The sequence below is a fragment of the Glossina fuscipes genome, unplaced genomic scaffold, assembly GCF_014805625.2.
Source record: "Glossina fuscipes isolate IAEA_lab_2018 unplaced genomic scaffold, Yale_Gfus_2 1, whole genome shotgun sequence".
Classification (NCBI taxonomy): domain Eukaryota; kingdom Metazoa; phylum Arthropoda; class Insecta; order Diptera; family Glossinidae; genus Glossina; species Glossina fuscipes.
Genome location: NW_023998415.1, coordinates 37034007 through 37052904, shown reverse-complemented (window position 1 = coordinate 37052904; position 18898 = coordinate 37034007). Strand labels below are relative to the sequence as shown.

The 18898-nt window shown below is 32.5% G+C and overlaps 1 protein-coding gene across 3 annotated transcripts in view; it reads right to left on the bottom strand.

The window, feature by feature from the left end:
- Nucleotides 1-18898, bottom strand: part of LOC119631960 (capon-like protein) — a 224619-nt gene that overhangs the window by 43218 nt on the left and 162503 nt on the right. For all 3 annotated transcript variants that reach the window (XM_038024602.1, XM_038024605.1, XM_038024604.1), the window contains exons 3-5: nucleotides 15772-15843; nucleotides 9332-9427; nucleotides 9077-9244 (exon numbers count right to left, since the gene is read on the bottom strand). In XM_038024602.1, coding sequence (XP_037880530.1) covers nucleotides 9077-9244; nucleotides 9332-9427; nucleotides 15772-15843 — 336 coding nt within the window. The remainder of the gene's footprint in view (nucleotides 1-9076; nucleotides 9245-9331; nucleotides 9428-15771; nucleotides 15844-18898) is intronic.

Genomic DNA, 18898 nt, shown 5'->3' with positions numbered 1-18898 from the left:
TGGAGCCTTTTTTGTTTAATTGCGGACATAGACAATAACTTACTTTAGAAATGTGGGAATTGACCGATCAGACCCACTTTCGACAAACTCAAACTGCGTGTCTCTAATTGAAAGTTTTCTATGGAAGCACAATAAAATTTTCTGGATTTTCTTTGTTTGTATTCTTGTTCGACCCAATTGTAAGAATCAAATGGTTCCGACATGTAACATTAAAAAAGAGATGGATGGTACTTTGCCACATAATGGACAAGAGGAGTCGTTTTATAAGAGAACACTACAAGATCTTACGAAAAAACATATCCATCGTTCAAGATTTTTCCATGAAAAAAATGCAATATTTCAAAAAGTAACAATTCAGCCATCGCTTGGAATCAGGAGAAGAATAATATCTTCAATAATAATAATAATAATAATAATAATAATAATAAAAAAGAAGAAACTAATGCACCAGAAACGAAAAATTGTTGTTTGTTTTTTAAAATTATACGCAAAACATTTTGACATTTTGAGCTTAAGCGATAAAATAAACAATAATCAATAATAATAATCAATGATAATAATAACAATAATAATAATAATAATAACAATAGTGGAAGCGATAAGAATCAGGCATCAGTAAAAGAAATTCGAAACCAATTTTTAATTCTTATTTTTTTTTCTCTTAAAAAATATATATAAAAAAATATTTGCATTTTACATTTTTTAATGTTTGTATATCAACCGTGAAAAAAAAAAATTATTCATTAATTTTATTGAAATATATTATCTTTTTTATTTAAGTTTTTAGTAAGTATAAATATGATATATACATATATATATATATATTCTTTTTTTTTTTTTTATTCACTTAATTTTCACATAATTGTTCTTAGTTTTTATTTTTTATTTATTTTTTCTGAATATGTATAAAAATGAATATCTTTTGCTGTGTCTTTATTTTCCGTTCCGTTCAACTTATACGCCGTGTAGTACTTTACGCACTGATCGCACAAAACAAGTTCGTTGTACTATACACTGGTTGTATATGCAAATTTTTTATTTATTTCATTTTTTATTTTTTTTGTTTTTATTTTTATTTTTTTTTTTTTATTATTACTTTTGTTGTTAATATGTCTGGTCGAAGATGTTATCGCACTCTCGCTCTTTCTCATTTGGTGGGAGCTTTACGGGATAAAGCTTTTTTGTGTGTGTGTGTGTTTGCTTATAATTATAAGAGTTTTTCGTATATTAGGGGAAAACTTTCGTTTACTCTTATGTACGTTGTTAGAAACATTTTGAATGCAATTAATTTCAGTTTATCGTAATAGATCGTTCATTATTTTATAAATTTTCTCTTGTCCGGTATGTGTTTCCTCTTTTTCAACAAGCATATATTCAGTAAGCATGTTGAGTTTATTGAACGCTTAAAACTCGTAAAAGTACGCATCGCTTTCACTTGAACTGAATATATATTCGATTAAAGTCAACATAGCTAGATAGCTTTGTTGGCTGCTGTAAGCTTCTGTCCGTCCGAACGACATTTATGGCATACATTTTTTTTTCCATAAATTTGAACGTCAGATTTGAACTCATTTTGGAATAAATTTTTGATACCGATCACCGATCAAATTTAGAAATATACAATGAAAATTTTGTAAATCAAACTTTTGCATTAAATCCCCTACGCCATTACTACAATCTACACCATCTGCTATGCTGGGTATATTAAATTTATGCGAATGTATATATATATATATATATATATATATATCTATTAAGACTCACCATTTATTATGAAATGCGTATCGAATCAGACTCATTTTCCGAATCGATCTGAACATATCTTTCAAATCTTTTTGAGACGTGCTCAGTTCTTTTTTGTCTACAATCTATAATTTTCACGATTTATGCGCTTTTATGAACGCAAGAACGAACAATACGAAGAATATCGAACATGAATTCGATCGGCCCATTACAACGTATTATTTTGGGAAAGTTGTTATATATATATAAAAAAGATAAACAATTTTGAAATTTTTTCGCATATTAAAATGAAATGAAAAATATCTGAAAAAACTCTTTCAACGCCTCCCCATCTAACTGTGGCTACGAAAAGTAACCCTTTATATACCAAAAACTTCCAATTTTTAATATTTTGCGATGAAAAACGGCCCATAATGTTTCATTTAAAATAGAAATTAATTGTAGCAAATATGGACCTCGTAGGTCCAGTGCTTTTTTTTTCCTAAGCCATGCATATAAAGCGCGTCATGCAAGCACGCCTTAGAAGTCTTACTCTTAGTACACTTTATGACGAAAATCAACAAAGAATAATATGATCCTTGACAAGAATATTAATTTTACTAAATTGAAACCACGTCAACTCACGTCCATATCCCAGGATACAATGCTTGCATTTAAGGTTCGGCCCTCGTTCATTTAGAAAGAGTTTCAAAAAATCATTCCAATCCTTACGAAGTTTATACATTGATTTTGTACGTCACAACAATACCATTCTTTATCGATTTTTGTTGATAAATATGATGACAAAATGGCAAACTCTTCTCATATTACGAGTTTTAGAAACGAGTCTGATAAAATCCAGTTTCAATAGATTTACTTCTTGGCCCAAAAAATATCAGTGTGCCAGATTTCATCAATATATATCCCGAACGTCGTAATCTGTAGATTGAACGTAAACTACGTAAACAAATCGTCTTAAGTGGTATTGGGAAAAGTTTCTTCATCAATTGATAATAATAAGAGATGGGCCTATCTCAAGTCATTCTGGGAAAGATAACCGCAAGTTTACATTCATGTAGGTTAGAAACATCTCATGCAGAAGAGGTTGGAAACATCCTGTAACGTCCCGTTTGGGGTGCGGATGACAGCCATATCGTTGGAATATGAACGTCTCATTAATTTATTGCCTCTGTTCCACATCACTCTCATTCTCAGGTGGTCCTATCAATTGTTTTGGAGTATTGTTCAAAGCTGATAATTTTTGATTTATTTAATTCCCTTCGAATGTCATAAGTTCATTTTGGTTTGCCTTCGCTACGTTAGCTTGTTATTGCACCAAATTATGGTCCCATTATTAAAGTCTGTAAAAAAGGCGGAGAAGGATTGCGAGAGAGTAATATGAAGTGAAAGTAAAATAAATCTTTGGATGCGTTTATGAGGAATGTTGGATAAAAACACCTATTCCCTGTTTTGAGTATGAGTTTTAATTGGGATTTACAAAGTAGTCAAAATATAAACTGGTGGGATTGGGTTAAAAGGCACGCAAGACCGTGCAATGAGTTTCTTGGAGAGATATAAAACTAGGCTTGATGTTTCCTTGTTCCTTCTTGATACAGAAAGTGCCAGAACATTCGTTGGAGGAGGTAGTTCTCGGTAGTTAGCACATGTTTTGTCGCTCTTACATCTTCTTGTTTTGTGCCCAAATCGTTGACAATTTGATATGTAGTGCTCAACTGTACATTTACACACAGCTACACCTACAGTAGATGGTAGGCGACAGTGGTCAAAAGTAAGTACCAGTTTATCGGTAAGGGACCGTGATTGTTCTTCAGCGTGGGTCTTGGTGAATTTATAGACGTCAGTTACGCTTTCGCATCTCATTGCGGAAATTATTTTGAGGTTCGAAAATATAATTTTAACCAGGGGGCATATATTACGCCTATCGAGTGTAATATTTTATGAAGTTTCGATAAGATTTAGCACAAGTTTGAAAGGCTTTTTGCTTTTAAGATTTTTTCTGTAGCGCGAGGGCTCCTAGCAAGAACTAATAAGCTTTCGTCATGTAAAAGCGTAACATAGTCAATAGAATAAGGACTTAGCTTTTATCAAATCAAAGAGCGTTAAATGAGAGCGATGATCGAAATCTCTTCCTTTTTATAAACACTATTTAGAGCTGATAAAAATCGCTAGTTATTAGGGGTTTCATCCGATAACTCCAGAGCCATGGTGTGATTTAAAAGTCCATTATTGAAGACAAGTTCATCATCGTTGAAGACACACATTCACTCACTCACCAGATGAAGGAGAAAGAAGAGTGCATTGAATACCTGTTTTTTTAAGACTTGAGAAGTGGTGCCAACACTTTTACTCCTTTTTATCAAGCTTCCTGCTATTAGAGCACCAAATCGGCACAATAAAAATATCGCGCTCGTCTCTTTGTGCCGACGAAAGTTAAGAACACGTGTTGTACCAATGTATGGGACTACAAGACTATCTCTGCCTATCGTTGATATATTAACATATATCATAATTGTCAATATTACATGCACACGCCGAGCTGATCGTATTAATTATGCTATCATCCTTCGTGCTCTTCCTTAAGTTTTTTGTTATGCTTGGATGATTTTTTCCAGCTATGTCATGCATGATGATGTGCGTATTTATATCATATGCTAGTGTTATGTTTTATTTGTATTTGCCGTAAGTAACATAGGTCGGACTATTTCGGTGTAAATGAAACGGCCATTTCTATTATGTTGCTTACGTTCACGTAGCATATTACGCTTAAAATTTGCTCGTACAGTTTTTTTTATAAGCAATTTTACCAAATTAGCAAATGATGAGTAAAATATTTTTTATTTCATTTTTTATTATATTATTTGTTATTTTTTAATTATCAATTTGATTATTTTTCTTCTTCTTTTGTTATTGTTGTTGTTTATTAATAACATCCTGTAAATATCAGTTTCAAATGCGTATATAAATTAATCGTATTAATTTGTTTAATTTCAACCACTCTCTTAATGCGCATTTAATAGGTTTGAATTACTTCACAATCAAAAGTGAAAATAATTTCACTGAAAATAAGTAAGTGCTCAGTAAATTATTTCGTAATAAGAAAATCGATAAATTACGATGACGTAGATAATGTGATCGTATAATTTATAGGCTTTTTCTATTTTTCCCGCATTGCCTGAGCAGTTTTACAAATTTACCTATGAAAATCCATAAGCATATTACTTACAATAGATATATATATATATATATATATATATAATATTATATTGCCCAAAAAGTAACACCAATTTAATCTTTTCTTTTTTCCAGAACTACTTATTAATCCAAATCTATTTCAATTAATGCTCCTTGTTAACAGTTTGGCAAAGCGGAAGAAATTCACAATGCACAGCACCACGACAATCGAAGGAAACCTTTAAGATCACTTGCATTTTGGCTCAGTTCTTTCGCTTGTGGATTACGTTTTGCACGGTATTCGCTCGGTTCATCTGTTTTTATCCGGGTCGTAGATCCACGTCTCATCTCATTTCATTTCGCAAAGAAAATTTAATACAACTTCTTTGCTCAACATCGGAAAAAGTACTTTCTGTGTCGTACAAAACCATTTGCAACACGCGAACACACACCCAAACTGTGCTGCCAATTTAGAAGAAATAGAAAACATTTCTAGTATTTGATATACCCGTGTAAATTGACTTGAAGATTAGTCTCATTTTTTGGTCACACTATTATACCTTAGACGGTACAGGTGGTATAAGTCTTTTAATCTAAGATACGCCTCAATTTGATTTTGGTACTTCAATTAGTAATAAAATGATAATACGCAGTCTCGAAAAAACTATTGACGAAAATGTAGAAACATACGGTATACAATGCCAGGCACAAAAATTTCCCTTTTGCCTTACATAGAGAAAATGAAGTCGGCACCACTGCGATCAAGGCTTTTCGGCAATTATTTTATTCTTGTTAGTGGGTTCCGCGACAATGTTTCTGTTATCAATATTTAGTAATCTTTTTGCCGCTCTGTACTGCATATATCCTTGTTTGCCATATGGCGGCAGCTACGACTTTTATTCAATCTTACGAAGTGCTTGCATTACAAAGCTTCTCTGATCGACCTTCACGTTCTTATATAGTACTTTTGCCTATTTGACATTTCATTGTTGGATCGAATAAATTTTGCTTTGCTTTTCATACGAGATAATGTCTCCTTAAATTTCAAATCAATTTTATCTGATATAATTTAATTCTGTTTAATAATCAATTTTTTTCAGACCATCATCCAATTTTTCTTCTCTAAATGGTTACTCTCTATAAAATAATACAGAAAAATTTTGAGTATAAGAAGGAAACATTTTTCAAAAGCTCGTGTGTTATTTGTACCCATGAAATTTAGTTTAACTTGACGGGACCATGTTCCCATGGAAGAAGAAGTGGAAGAATATAAAAATTTTTGCATAAGCGCTTGGTGTAAAAAAGATATTCTACATCCATGAAGCTGAATATAGACCTATATATAGACGTGAGAGGCAGATGTAAGTACGCAACAGACGAAAAGACTAAAAAGCTTACGTACGAGTCCGCCCACAATTAAACCTTTTCAAGATTCGAACCAAGGCTGCCATTCGAATATATGATTCGTAAGTACAGCACACTGAAATTACTATATACGTGAACAAAGTGGGATGTTGCGTCCTCAAAGGTATACGAAATTCTCAATACAATTTGGAATTTCCAACTAGACAAGTTAATAAAATGCGAACGGCTTTCAAACGAAAATGTTTGATACGTGCTTCTTATCGTCGTTCAAGCTCGTAACGAACAATTCGCTATAAACTTGATGAGATGCGCACTGGGAAACTTATTCATCCTCATTTCTTTCTTTTAGTAACTCAATCAACGTTTTAATCCCTGCTTCATTGTCCATCGATCAAATCGAAAGTAAACTTACCTACAGTTGGACATTCCCTATAAATTGCCCCAAATTTTTACATAGGAAGCATCAGAAAAATCGAATCTAACGAAATTAAAGTGAACACAAAACGCAAATAACTGAAATTCGCTCGAACAACTCTTCGGCGGACTAATGGGTTCAAAATATTGTTCTTTTAATGTCTCCAAATTGCTGATCTATAATTAATGCAAATAATTAGTAAAAGGAAAGCATTAGCACCGTCACCTTCTTACGAATATTAGGTCTTGGGTAACTCACCTCACTAAATCCTACAAATTTATTTGAAAATCTCCGCTATTCCATTATAAATGGACAATCAAATCATTACGTACGAGATGACTCGACCCGCTTAAAAAAAGGTTTGTTTTTCATCATTATTTTTAGTATCGAAAGAAAATTATCGGATTAACAGAAACTCGAGAAGGTTGCCTAAGCCTAAAATTGCCTAAAATTAGTTTTGAAAATCTCTTAATCCGTCTGCCTATATGTTTAGCCAGAGAAGTAAGTAAGGGATTTTAAAAATATTGACTTTTGCGTGATTGGCGAGTATTCGAATGGAAAAGTTGCATTTTCGATCACAAAAGACATTGTTTTGTTAATCCTCCTCGTTGAAGGATATCGAAAAATTAGAGTGAACATTATTGGCATTAGGTTGTTTGTGGGTTAAAGTTTCGAAATGCACCGTAGACACGTTATTTTATTGTAAAAAGTTCCTTAGTTTTTTTGTCATTATTGCGCAATGCCAAAGTCTGCGAAATGACAGAAATTTCGTGACTCTATAGCCGAAGTCGTAATTAACACCAAGGACTACTTCTTTATCTTTTGATTTCAAATAAATGATTTCAGGTCGCTCTCAGCTTCAGATTCAGCTTCAGAATGGCCGTCTCTGTGCAACTGAATTTTTATCATTTGAGCCGGGAGCAGTCCTGGGGAACAGTTTGAAATCTCAAATAAAAACTTCTTTTCAAATAATGAATTCTTTTCTACGCTAAGGAAAAGGTTCTATTAACAGCTATTAAGTCAATAAAAATTAATTTTCTCTTTCGTTCTGAAAAACGCACAGTTGTAGAATGTAAGAGTGATAATAATTTGACTTGTTCTTGGAATATCACAGTTGGACTTGAAAAAATTGTTTATTCAGCTAAAAATGTTATATGAGCGGTACGAAATAGTTCAGTTGCTTCAGTTCCTTTTAAATGTCGTCAAATCATTTTTGCAATTTATAGATTTAATGAGGTCATTAAATATTTCGATAATGTTTGCTTGCTTTTCGGAATGAGTTTCGTAAGATACATTTTCAATGCTTTTACCCATGATAATGTCCAGAGTTCGACAACAGCGATTTGCAAACGGCCATGAGGTTGGCTGAGTCAAACTTTAAAGAAATTATTTTACATCGTGCAATCAGATAAATAAAAGATACAAAGATATGCAAGAAAGAAACATCTCCTTGAATTTTTTCCTTTCGAACTTTCAAACTTCTGCACGAAGCGTTAAGTGAAGTTTCCATGTCTACTTACTTACTTACTGCATTCACGTTTGATTCCGACTACAAAAAAGCACATTTGATGCTATTCTAATAAATGTCTTTTAAACTATCCATATTCAATTTGGAATATATAAACATATATACATATATACATATATATATATATGTTGATGCAATATTTCTCATATAATATGAAATGAATGCTACATGCATGTTGGATCGTAGGTCACAAAGGACGCACAAATGCTCTAACACTACTAAGTATTTATTTATTATTTTATTAGAAAATTTATATAATGACAAATTTTACGATACAAACATGTTTATAAACATGTTTACATAAAATTGCAAAAAAAATAGAAATAAAAAAAGGAAAAAGTAATAAGGAAACACACGTTAGCTTATTTTGAGTCATAAATTGAAATTTGTATGGACATCACAGCGGGTCGGACTACACAATCAGTTTAAGTTCACTATGATTTTTTTATTTAATTTTTCTTGTTTTTTTTTTCTGCTGCTCTGGCAAATTGGTTCTCCGTTGCCTACCTAAGAAATACAAATGAACTACTGTGTAGCTGGGTGATTGTGTGTCTCTCTGTCGCATAAGTAAATACATACTGCAGGCACATGTGCATCATACCGTGCACATATATGAAACCTCAATACTGGAAGCGTGCCAATATAATTATGTGGAAAAATATTATATAGTCCGAAAAAAAAAAAAAAAAAAAAAATTTATTTTTGTGTTAATTTTTTATTTTTTTTTTTTTTTTTTTTTTTTTTTTAATGCTTTTATAAACACAACGTTTTTCTCCTTTTGATGATTTCAATTTCAAATACATTTATACATATATATATGTACATATTAAGTGGAGATGTATGTATTCACTTACCTTTTTGTGACTTTTAAAGACGGAACATTTGAATGTGTCCGTACTGGCATCTCGTGCAATATAACTAAATATCTTGAGATCACTGCTATCGTGGGACACATAAAATATGCGATAAATTGGATGATTTAATAATTCAATCTCGTCCGCTTCATTCGACCAATTCTTTTTCTAATTGCGCGAGAGAAAAGAGAGAAAAAAATTTGCCTTATTCTATACGAATTGATATACGTTATAAAGAATGAAAGTTTCACTTACTTTTCTTCGACGCTTTTTAAGCACCACTCTGACACCATTCACTGATACATGTATTGTGACTTTACGCTTTTTTAGATTCCGAACTTTACATTCATACTGCAACGATATACAACAAGAATATATATGTATACACATGTATATAGGATTTCTTCAATAAAAGTTCAATTTCAATAACAATTGTTTGACTCCTTACTGTTAGTGAGTTCAGCTCGCTAATTAGCTGAGTGTCATGTTTTGGTTTTTTGCGTAAATTTAAAAATAAAATAATAATGTAAAAATTAAAAGAAAACCTACATATAATATAATACAATTACTGAGGGAACCGAAATTTATTTTAAGCGGTTTGACGGAGTTTTTAATCGAGTAATTAATTTTTTATAGCACCGGGCAATGTTATGCTAGCAACTGTACTTTCTAGTATTATTCTTAGGCTTCACGTCACGGCATTCAATGTATACATCGATACATTTAGGTTTTCTAAATTTTAATGATTTCGAAATATGGATGAAAAAGCCATTTGCCTGCGTCCAATTCATCGATTGTTGTTGGTATAAAAAAGCGGATATACATTGAAAATCCACGTATTAAACTATCTTGGGTGAAACGCCATCAAAGCTGAACATCGCAAGTAAAGCCTTAATATCAATAGATTCAAGTTTATGCTTTACAATGGAATGACATAGAGGATCATAACTACTAGCTTTACTAGCTTTTCTAAGATAACACACTCCCCCACTCAAGGTTGGCCAATCCAGCAGAGTATTTAAAGAATAACACACAGGCAATGTTGTAATTATGACAACGCCCGTATACGTTCGAAGCACCGAACTGAGTTATGCTGTCCGCCAGACACGCTGGCCTTTGATTATCGCTTGCTTTGCACTTTTATAATGGCATAAAGACTTCGCCCTCTTCTCAAAAAATCCTCAAAAGACGCATTACTTTTTCCGACTTTGAATTCGTTTGCCATCAGAAGGATGAAAGAAATTGATGGCTGCTAGTGGATAACATATTCATTAATCGGCATGAAAGCAAAATGCTTTGTTCACAAATATTTTGTACTTTTAGTCAAACAAAAAAAAAAGAAGAAAACACACTTCACTATAAAAGAACGGGATTTGGTTTTGGAAAAAATGCCTGTTCTTGCCTTAACGTCTTTCCTTCTTGCTTCTTTCTAACTAAGAGTAGACTGGGTATGATTGATTGATATGCTTATCTAATGAAAAGACCAAAACTAAGGTTTCGAACACTTTCCTTCCAAGACATTGTTACATCAAGAGAGTTTCATTCAAAAAGCCTCTTCGTCTCGGTCGCTGCTTTAAAATGCTACGAGTTTGTCTTTCTTCCTTCTTACGAAGACATTTGAAAGCTCTTAATACAGTCAATTTGATGGAACAACAAATAAGTTATGCATTTGCAGTTGCATCCGAGGTACGCGCCACTACAGATGAACCAAATAAACATGCATTCGAGTTCGTCAATAGGCTTAACGGCTTTCCTAAAACGTTTTTAAAAATAATAACAAGGAGTTATTGGAGCGGAACAGAACGGTGTAATCGATTTTAAATTGGTGATCTGAAGATGATTTGAAAAACTCTTTGGAATATGGTACTAGGAAAGTGCTTTCTAACTGGCACATAATCAAGTCACCAAAAAAGATGACAAAAGCTCACTGAACAAAATTGAAAACATAGATAAATATTTTCGATGTAGGGGAACGAAACATTATAGAAAATTAATTCCATTCGAAATGATTGATTGCTTCCCTCATCTGTTCATAAAAATCGATCGGAAAGGTAACATTTTAATGCAACTCTTGTGCCTGTGTGTTGTCGAGCAGAGATGGTCAGCAGTTAATGAATTTAAAATCGATTGAAGTTTGATTAAAGTAAAAAGGCTTAATTGGGCCACGCTCGAGCGCCAGATTTTCATAAGGGCTAGTGGCACTTCTTATTCACACCTTAAAGTGTCACATATTCTTTACATAAAGTTTTACTGTGTCAGCAGAAATTCACATTATAAGATAATGTCACTTTGCTAAGTACCATATCACAATGTTTACATACCTATTAGTTCATGTCCAGTGTTTTCTGAGAAATGTCAGAAATTTGCAAAACTCATGTAAAAACGATTTAAAATTTCTTGCATATAAACCTTAACTGAAGTAGATTTTACCAAACACAAACAAACAAACAAACAAATGATTCTGTCTTCTCTGATATTTTGTCTTACTCTAGTGTCATAAATGCTGGTAAGGAGTAGAGCCGACATAGTATGAACAGCATAATGAACATAAATTTTCTCATTGTTTGTGAAAGTAAGCTTTTTGGTAGTTATCCTGAAGTGAAAGCAATTTTTACTTAGCCTAGGCTTTAGCATAGCTCTTCTATGCGTTTCTTTATTTGTCTTTTTGTATTACTTTGACGCTTGCCGTCTTAGCTGATTTTGATTCCTGTTTTTCACTCGAACTCTTCATCACTGATAATCTAATCGCAGGTGATGTGATTTATTGTAGATATGAGTTAAGTTGTTTCTATTAATACATTGTACTGATTGCTATTGTCATGTATTCTCCTCTTCCCGTGTGATTGAATTTTTTCATCTGAAAGTTTTGCGTAATGATATTGATCTAGTAGATCTCTCTCTAGTCCAATTGCTGAACTTGGCAAAAATGTATATGCGCATGACATTGAAATATAGCTGTCTTATCCGTTCGCATTACTGAAGGGCATGTTTCAAAGATTTAATGAAGATTTGGATTGCATCCTACCTTCGTTTACTGTGGATAATTTCAAGTTGGAATCAAACAAAATCAATAATATTTTGATATCACTGATGAACACTTATGATTCTATCTATTGTCATTATCGCCAATATCGAGTAATTGGCATTGCCAATCAGGTCCCCAATATTGATTTCATAATGAACTCATATTTAAGTGTTGATGAGCATATATCTATCTCATAACTATGCGTATACCTAATATTCTCAGGAAATTGAAGCTATCTCCCAACCCATGGTTAATTGAGATTAAATTAATATCTGGTTGTAACACTCAAGTAGTATGGACAAACTTCAAAGAATAAAGCACGGTTGGACCACAAGTATGCCAGATATTTGTTTAATAAGTGCGAATCACAGTATCACAGGTTTCATCAGCAATTGCTCTCTTCATTCATAAGTTTATTTATAGATGCAGCCCTACGATGAAATGAATGCTTCAAGCCCCCATTCACGTTCATCATCATCAAGACTAGTTCTTGGCAATGCCGCAAAATTATGGAATTCGCTATCGTCTAATATCAAAGCTGCTATCAGTGTGAATAGTTTCACGGGCAGCGATCGGAATATTTCCATAATTCTCAAAATATTTTTGCATTATGTTTACTATGCTCACTATTTCATTGTGTAATTCACTTCAATTACCCAAATGCGTACTTTTGTTATATATGTTCATGACGAAAGTGAGTTTACAGTCTTGTTGTTGACACGATAATTGTACTTTAATGTTAATTAATTAATTGTAATTAATAACTCAATGAATTTTCTTAATTAATTAATGTTTAACTATTGATTAATAAACTTAAATTTACATGATTGCGTTATGACGCTTAATGGTTTTCAAGTCTCAGTTGCCTTACTTGCCTTACCCTGAACACTATTTGCTATCATTAGTTTACATTGATTTTAGACTGCCTGCCCTTAATACCTTTCTCTAAATAATATATCGATCTTAATACGTTTAAGGGACAAACGGTTGATGTTTTGCCTAATTACCTAATTTCGCATACTACGGAAAATAAATGCCCGGTTGCCATATTTCTGATATTAATTGAGTACTCATTCATATCAGTAGACAATGTCGATTGCCTTACTCTACCTAATGATAGTAAGTGGTCATAGTAGAATTAACACTTTCACGTATATATGTAATAATGTTCGCTTTTTTTTTTACAGATTTTACGGGTTTCAATACTTTTTGGCACAAATGATAGGTGTACAGGCTGTTTATTATGATTATCTGTTTCAATGTTTCGTAGCATTAGTCGATGACTAGGTCGGCCATATTGAGTGAATGGATATTGGATTTGCTGCCCTACCAAGCGTATTGTGCTGATTTACCCCCCGCAATAACTGTTTTCTGTTGACAAATCTTAAAACGCTTTAAGTTATATGATCAAAAGGTCACTGCAGAAACTGAAACGAATTTTCAAGATCTTTGCAAATCATTCTGTAACGGAGGCACGGATATGTTAAACCTTTGGAGTAATTGTATTACCCTAAAAAATATTATGTAATAATGAATAAAATCAAATTTTGCAATAAAAAAAGGACAAATGTTTTTCTTTCTTTAGGTCGGCTATCTAACTAACCGGCAACAACCGTATTTATGAATTCAACGTAGTATGCTAGGAAAGAGAGCAACATGATAAGCCGAAATTCTCCAACTCTGTCATCATATCAAAACTGAAAACATATGAAAGCATTTTTAGCTTTTTTTTTTTCTTCTAATCTTTTTTTTGTTTTTTCTTATTTTTTTTGTCTTACTTCAAAACTAATGCAAAGAATTTGTAGCAGAATTATTTCAGCTTTTCATGTCCATATCTCAATAAACGAGGCTTAAGAGGTTATTTTAGCTTTCGTTATATCATTTTAAGTATACGCAAAATTTACTATAAAAGTTTTATCGTAAGCGTAACACATTTCGTTTGGAAGATTTTTTTTATATAAACGTTTAGACGTTCGTCTTGAATGCATATCAACTAATTCTCTTAATATTATATGTATGTTATTCAAATATTCTTAAGTATGTTAGTTCCTCGTCTTTTTTTTTTTTTAATTTTCATACTCAGAGCAACTTTTTTCGTTTGACATATAGCAACTCTGGACGCCTTTACAATAGTGTGAAGAAGAAATCTATTGATAATTACTCCCCGAAATATAGACTGGCATGTTAGACATGGCCTTGCCTTTTCATGTTTGCTTGAAAGCTTAGTTTGCGTCGTATTGTCTCAAAATCAAAATTTAATGTTTGTGTAGTCAACGCCAAAAAGTTGGGGAAATATTTCTGTGTTCAAAACGTATGCATTTATAACATTTACAAGGAAATTCCTTACGTGAAATTTTGTATGATATCTAAGCATGTCGGTTTGTAGTAAACATTCTCTGTTGCCAAAAATGAATATATCCGCAGCATAATTTTGCACGCAAGGTGCAAAGGTGGGAATGTACCAAATCGGTGTAAGGATGTACACGAAGAGAATCTCTTTTTTCAAAAGCAAACGAATTGAATTTTTTGGCCTATACCAACTTTCATTCAATTTCTCTTTAATGGGCGATTCTACAGTACCTTTAAAGAGATAAAAAACGACCAATTGGCCGAAGGAAACAGTCAGAATAGCACGCAAATTGTGTTCAAACACTTGTGTTCAAAAGCAAAAAAAAGTTGGTTTTTGTTTTGAGGGGTGCAATGAATCCTAGGTAAAGAAAAAAGGAAAGCTTTAAGCCTTACACCATCTTAGAGGCATTCGCCATCTCCTCACTTTTCAGTGGCTTACATCTGTCTTAAAGGGGGAAGCCATTGTGCATTTTTTACGAAAATTATATATATTTTTTTTATTTACTGGCCTAATAGATGTTTTAAAATTTCTAGACATAAATGTCTTAGTCGAACTGTCGAGCGCCCAAAACTGAGCTGAAAAGGCCACCTCTGCAAGAAAATTTCTAAAAGATATCATCAAAAGATTTCCTTTTAATGAATGTGTAGACAAAAAGACGCGTGAATAGATGGAGGATAGGAGTCACTAATCTTGCCGTGAAACAGAAAAGACATATGAGAAAGTATTCGATGTTAATTGTGAATTGTGTGTAGGGCAAAATGTCTTGGCATTTGAGAGAGAAGCGTCTAAAGAAGAAGAATACGTGAACATGGCAGAGTAATTTTATGGTCTTGTGATGCGCACTCTAACGATAGAAATTTATTAATAATTTTTTATGAAAAAAAAAAAAAAACACATCTTTAACACATATCGATACTTTAAAAGTGTTGTTCTCAACAACTTGAATTTTTTTCACCCGAATTATTCACAACATCTTTAAAATTGCATTCTTGAAAAAAAAACACGCAGTTTTCGATAAGTTGACGTATTTTTTAGTAATAAAAGATTCTCTTTTAATTCAAAATTGTAATTGTTCCGTTGAAAGTGCCGGCGAAAGTCACACGAAGAATTAATATTTTTGAAAAATCGAAATTATTTTTCAATTTTAAAGCAAAAATATTTTTAAAAATAATTTTTTTTTTTTTTTTTTTTTCAATTTTTTAATACATGTTTAGTAATCTCGCCATCCATTGGTTACCCTTTAAGCCAAAAAAGAAAAATCTATTTCGCTTTTGGGCTGTTAAAGTGCCGCTCTTCTTTAACAAGTTCAACCGTACTTACCCGTATCCTTCGCATGGCTTGTACAATTTCAGCACGCGTATTGGGACGGGGTACCTCTTCCCAGCCGACAAACTGTAAAGAAATGAAGAGAAGCGAGAACATTTTAAATTCAATTAAATAACTTTACAAGAGATTATATAAAATGCTTTACACCACATAATCCAAAAGGAAATAGAAAACTAAGAACTAAACAGTTGAAAGTCATTTATAGCTTAAGGTAAAATCTTAACGAAAACAAAAGCAACGGCAGGAAGCAATAAAGAAAGAAAATTATCCCATTTTTCCATTAAGAAAACAAAATAAAGCAGAAAACAAAAACGAGTACAAAAGGTGTTAAACGGTTGCCTGACTCTTCTTATCCTTCGATATGTTTGCGGGAAAAGCTTACGGTAGAATTTTAAAACTTTAAATCGAAAAGTTAAACAATCAACTTCACTGAGTTTAATTGAACTTGAAAATAAAAAAAAAAAAAAATAAAATATAAACTTAAAATTCTTTACGCAAAACGAAAATCCACGAATCCCCGGTTCCGGCGTTAAATCAAACAATCAACAATGAGTCAGTCAAACAGTTATTCAGTATAACATTTGTGGTTTCCTTTAGAAAATTTATTTATTTAATGCTTTTTCCTAAACGATTGAATCGTTGCGGCTCATACGGTGCTGAGTGCAGAAAATTATCCCTCAAGTTAAGTTAGCTAAGTTGTTGCTGCTTATCGCCTTGCATAGCAATGATTACAGTCGCCGTATTTTTGTCAAGACTCACTTAATTTCGAAGTTATTGAAAGGCGTTAAATAAAACGAAACACAAATGTTCTCTTAATTGTTTATAATCAAAAAAAAAAACAATTCATTTGTAAAGAATATTTCTTTAATTTAATGTTTATTTAGTTGGGAGAATTTCATACGAGACTCAGAAAGTTTGGATATTTTATCACATCAGTATATGGTGAAGGCAGACAAAAAAAATTTCCTTTACTGTCAGTGTCAATCGTTGTTTACCCATCAAGTGTCTCCTCCAAGGGAGATTTTCTTACTTGAACAAAAAAAAAAAAAAAAAAAAAAAAAAAAAAAAAAAACCAAGAAGCAGACTTATCAATGAAAATTCTCTATACGAGCAATATATCAATTTGAATTTGTATTATATAGTATATATAGTGTAAAGAATAAGATATTCGCACTTATCACACTGGATGTTGAATTCAATTTCGTTTTCTTTATATCAGATGCCAAATCGAATTATTATTCAACGAAAAATATTTCCTTTTTTTCTCCTTTCTTTTTTTTTTTTTTTTCTTTGTGCATAATCTATAAGAGAAAATAAAAGAAAATATGTGGCAAAATCATAAAAATAATTTATGCTAAGAGCCACAACAGGTAGCAACATAACTGTATAGGAAAAAGCTTAAGTTTAAATTTTTTTTTTGTTTTTTTTTTTTTTAAATTAAATGAAATTTCTTCAAAAATGTTATGGAACAATGTGAAGCAATGGAATGAAGGAGAGATTCGTGGCAGTATTGAAATAAGAAACAAACAAATCATAGGCTGGTGCTCTTCACGGTTTGCAAGTCGATGATAAATAGTTTTATCAATAATCGAAATCTATCGTAAATGGTGAGATCGCTCGAGAATGTTGTTCGCTCGTTATAGATATAGTAAGTAAATGATTATGAATTCATGGCGTAGCTGTCTCCAGTTCTGTCCGCGAAACAAAAGCCCTCACCCCCTCTCTCTCTCTCTCTCTCTCTCTCTCTCTCTCTCTCACACACATTCACTCACTCACTCAATCAGTTTCTGATTCTTAGAGTCGCCATCACGAAGCCATTGAAGCCAAAATATATTCATTACAGTTCTTATGCTAATGCCGAAGCGGATAAAGTCTACAGAATTTAAACGGGGGGAAGTTCTGAATATTAGCTAGACATCAAACTTAGTTAGCTTAGTTAAGTGAATGACAAAATTGTGGATGTGTAAGAATAAGCATCGTCATCTGTCTCGTATTTCGGTCGTGGCTGTACGGCACTACCGTAAAATCAAAGATCCATGTAAGCAAGTAAGCCAAAGTCTGTATGCTATTGCTGCAAAACGTCAATCATTAAATAGAACTGTTCTTGCAGATGAACATTGGATTTTGGCGACAAAATCGCCAGCATTCGTGTGTTAAGCAAGTTTTTTCTTTATTTGTCAAATTTTAGCAGTGAGCCAACTTGCAATCTTTTTCTCTCGTTTGCTTCAACTTAAGCAGCAGGATGAGCAGGAAGAATTTGCCGATTTTAGGATGCATATTACGAAAGGTTTATACAAAATGCAACTCATTCAGGTACATTTTAAAGTGTCTTAGAGAACGAAAAGTGGTCGCTTATTATTATTAAAGTTTACAAAGATATTTCATAAAATTCAATGCTAAGGCATTGAAAACCCGATATCATTGAACAATTAAGAAAATCTTTCCTTTTGAAAAGATATTGATTTATTATTGACACGCCACCACACTTTTAATGTAAAATAATCGAAAAAAAAAAAAAAATTAAAATGGGATTTTTAATATTTAAAGTGTATGTATGTATGTATACAAAATGAAATTTATATAATAATACATAAATCGTATTATTAGGCAGTTTGTTGATTGAAAATTCGACGCAAGCACGGCCAGACGCTCTTACCATCAAAAAAAAAAAAAAAAAAAGTGAGGGAGAAAATAAAAATCAATTAACAAAGCAATTGATTTTAATTTCATTATCCGGATTGGCTTCTCTACGGATGAGCAGAGGATTGGCCGCGGTCCGGGAGAGAAGGGGAGAGGGTAGGGGCGCAGAGAATGAGAAGTAGAAGGCGGACAGAAGATTTGTAGGTTGAGTGGGCAGACATATATATAATATAAACATCCGATACCGCACAGTCGGAGCGAAGCAAACCGAAACACAGCAGTGCCAGTGCAAAGCACTGTATGTATGCGAATTGAAAACGAAATGAAAACAAAACAATTATGAATTTTGGGATTAAGTGATTACAGCGAGAATAAGAGCATCTAATGAACACTTTCTACCCCGATCATTAAATTGTAATTACTTTGTTTTTGTTAATAATAATAATAATATTTCTCTTTCTATTGCTATTGCTATCGCTGT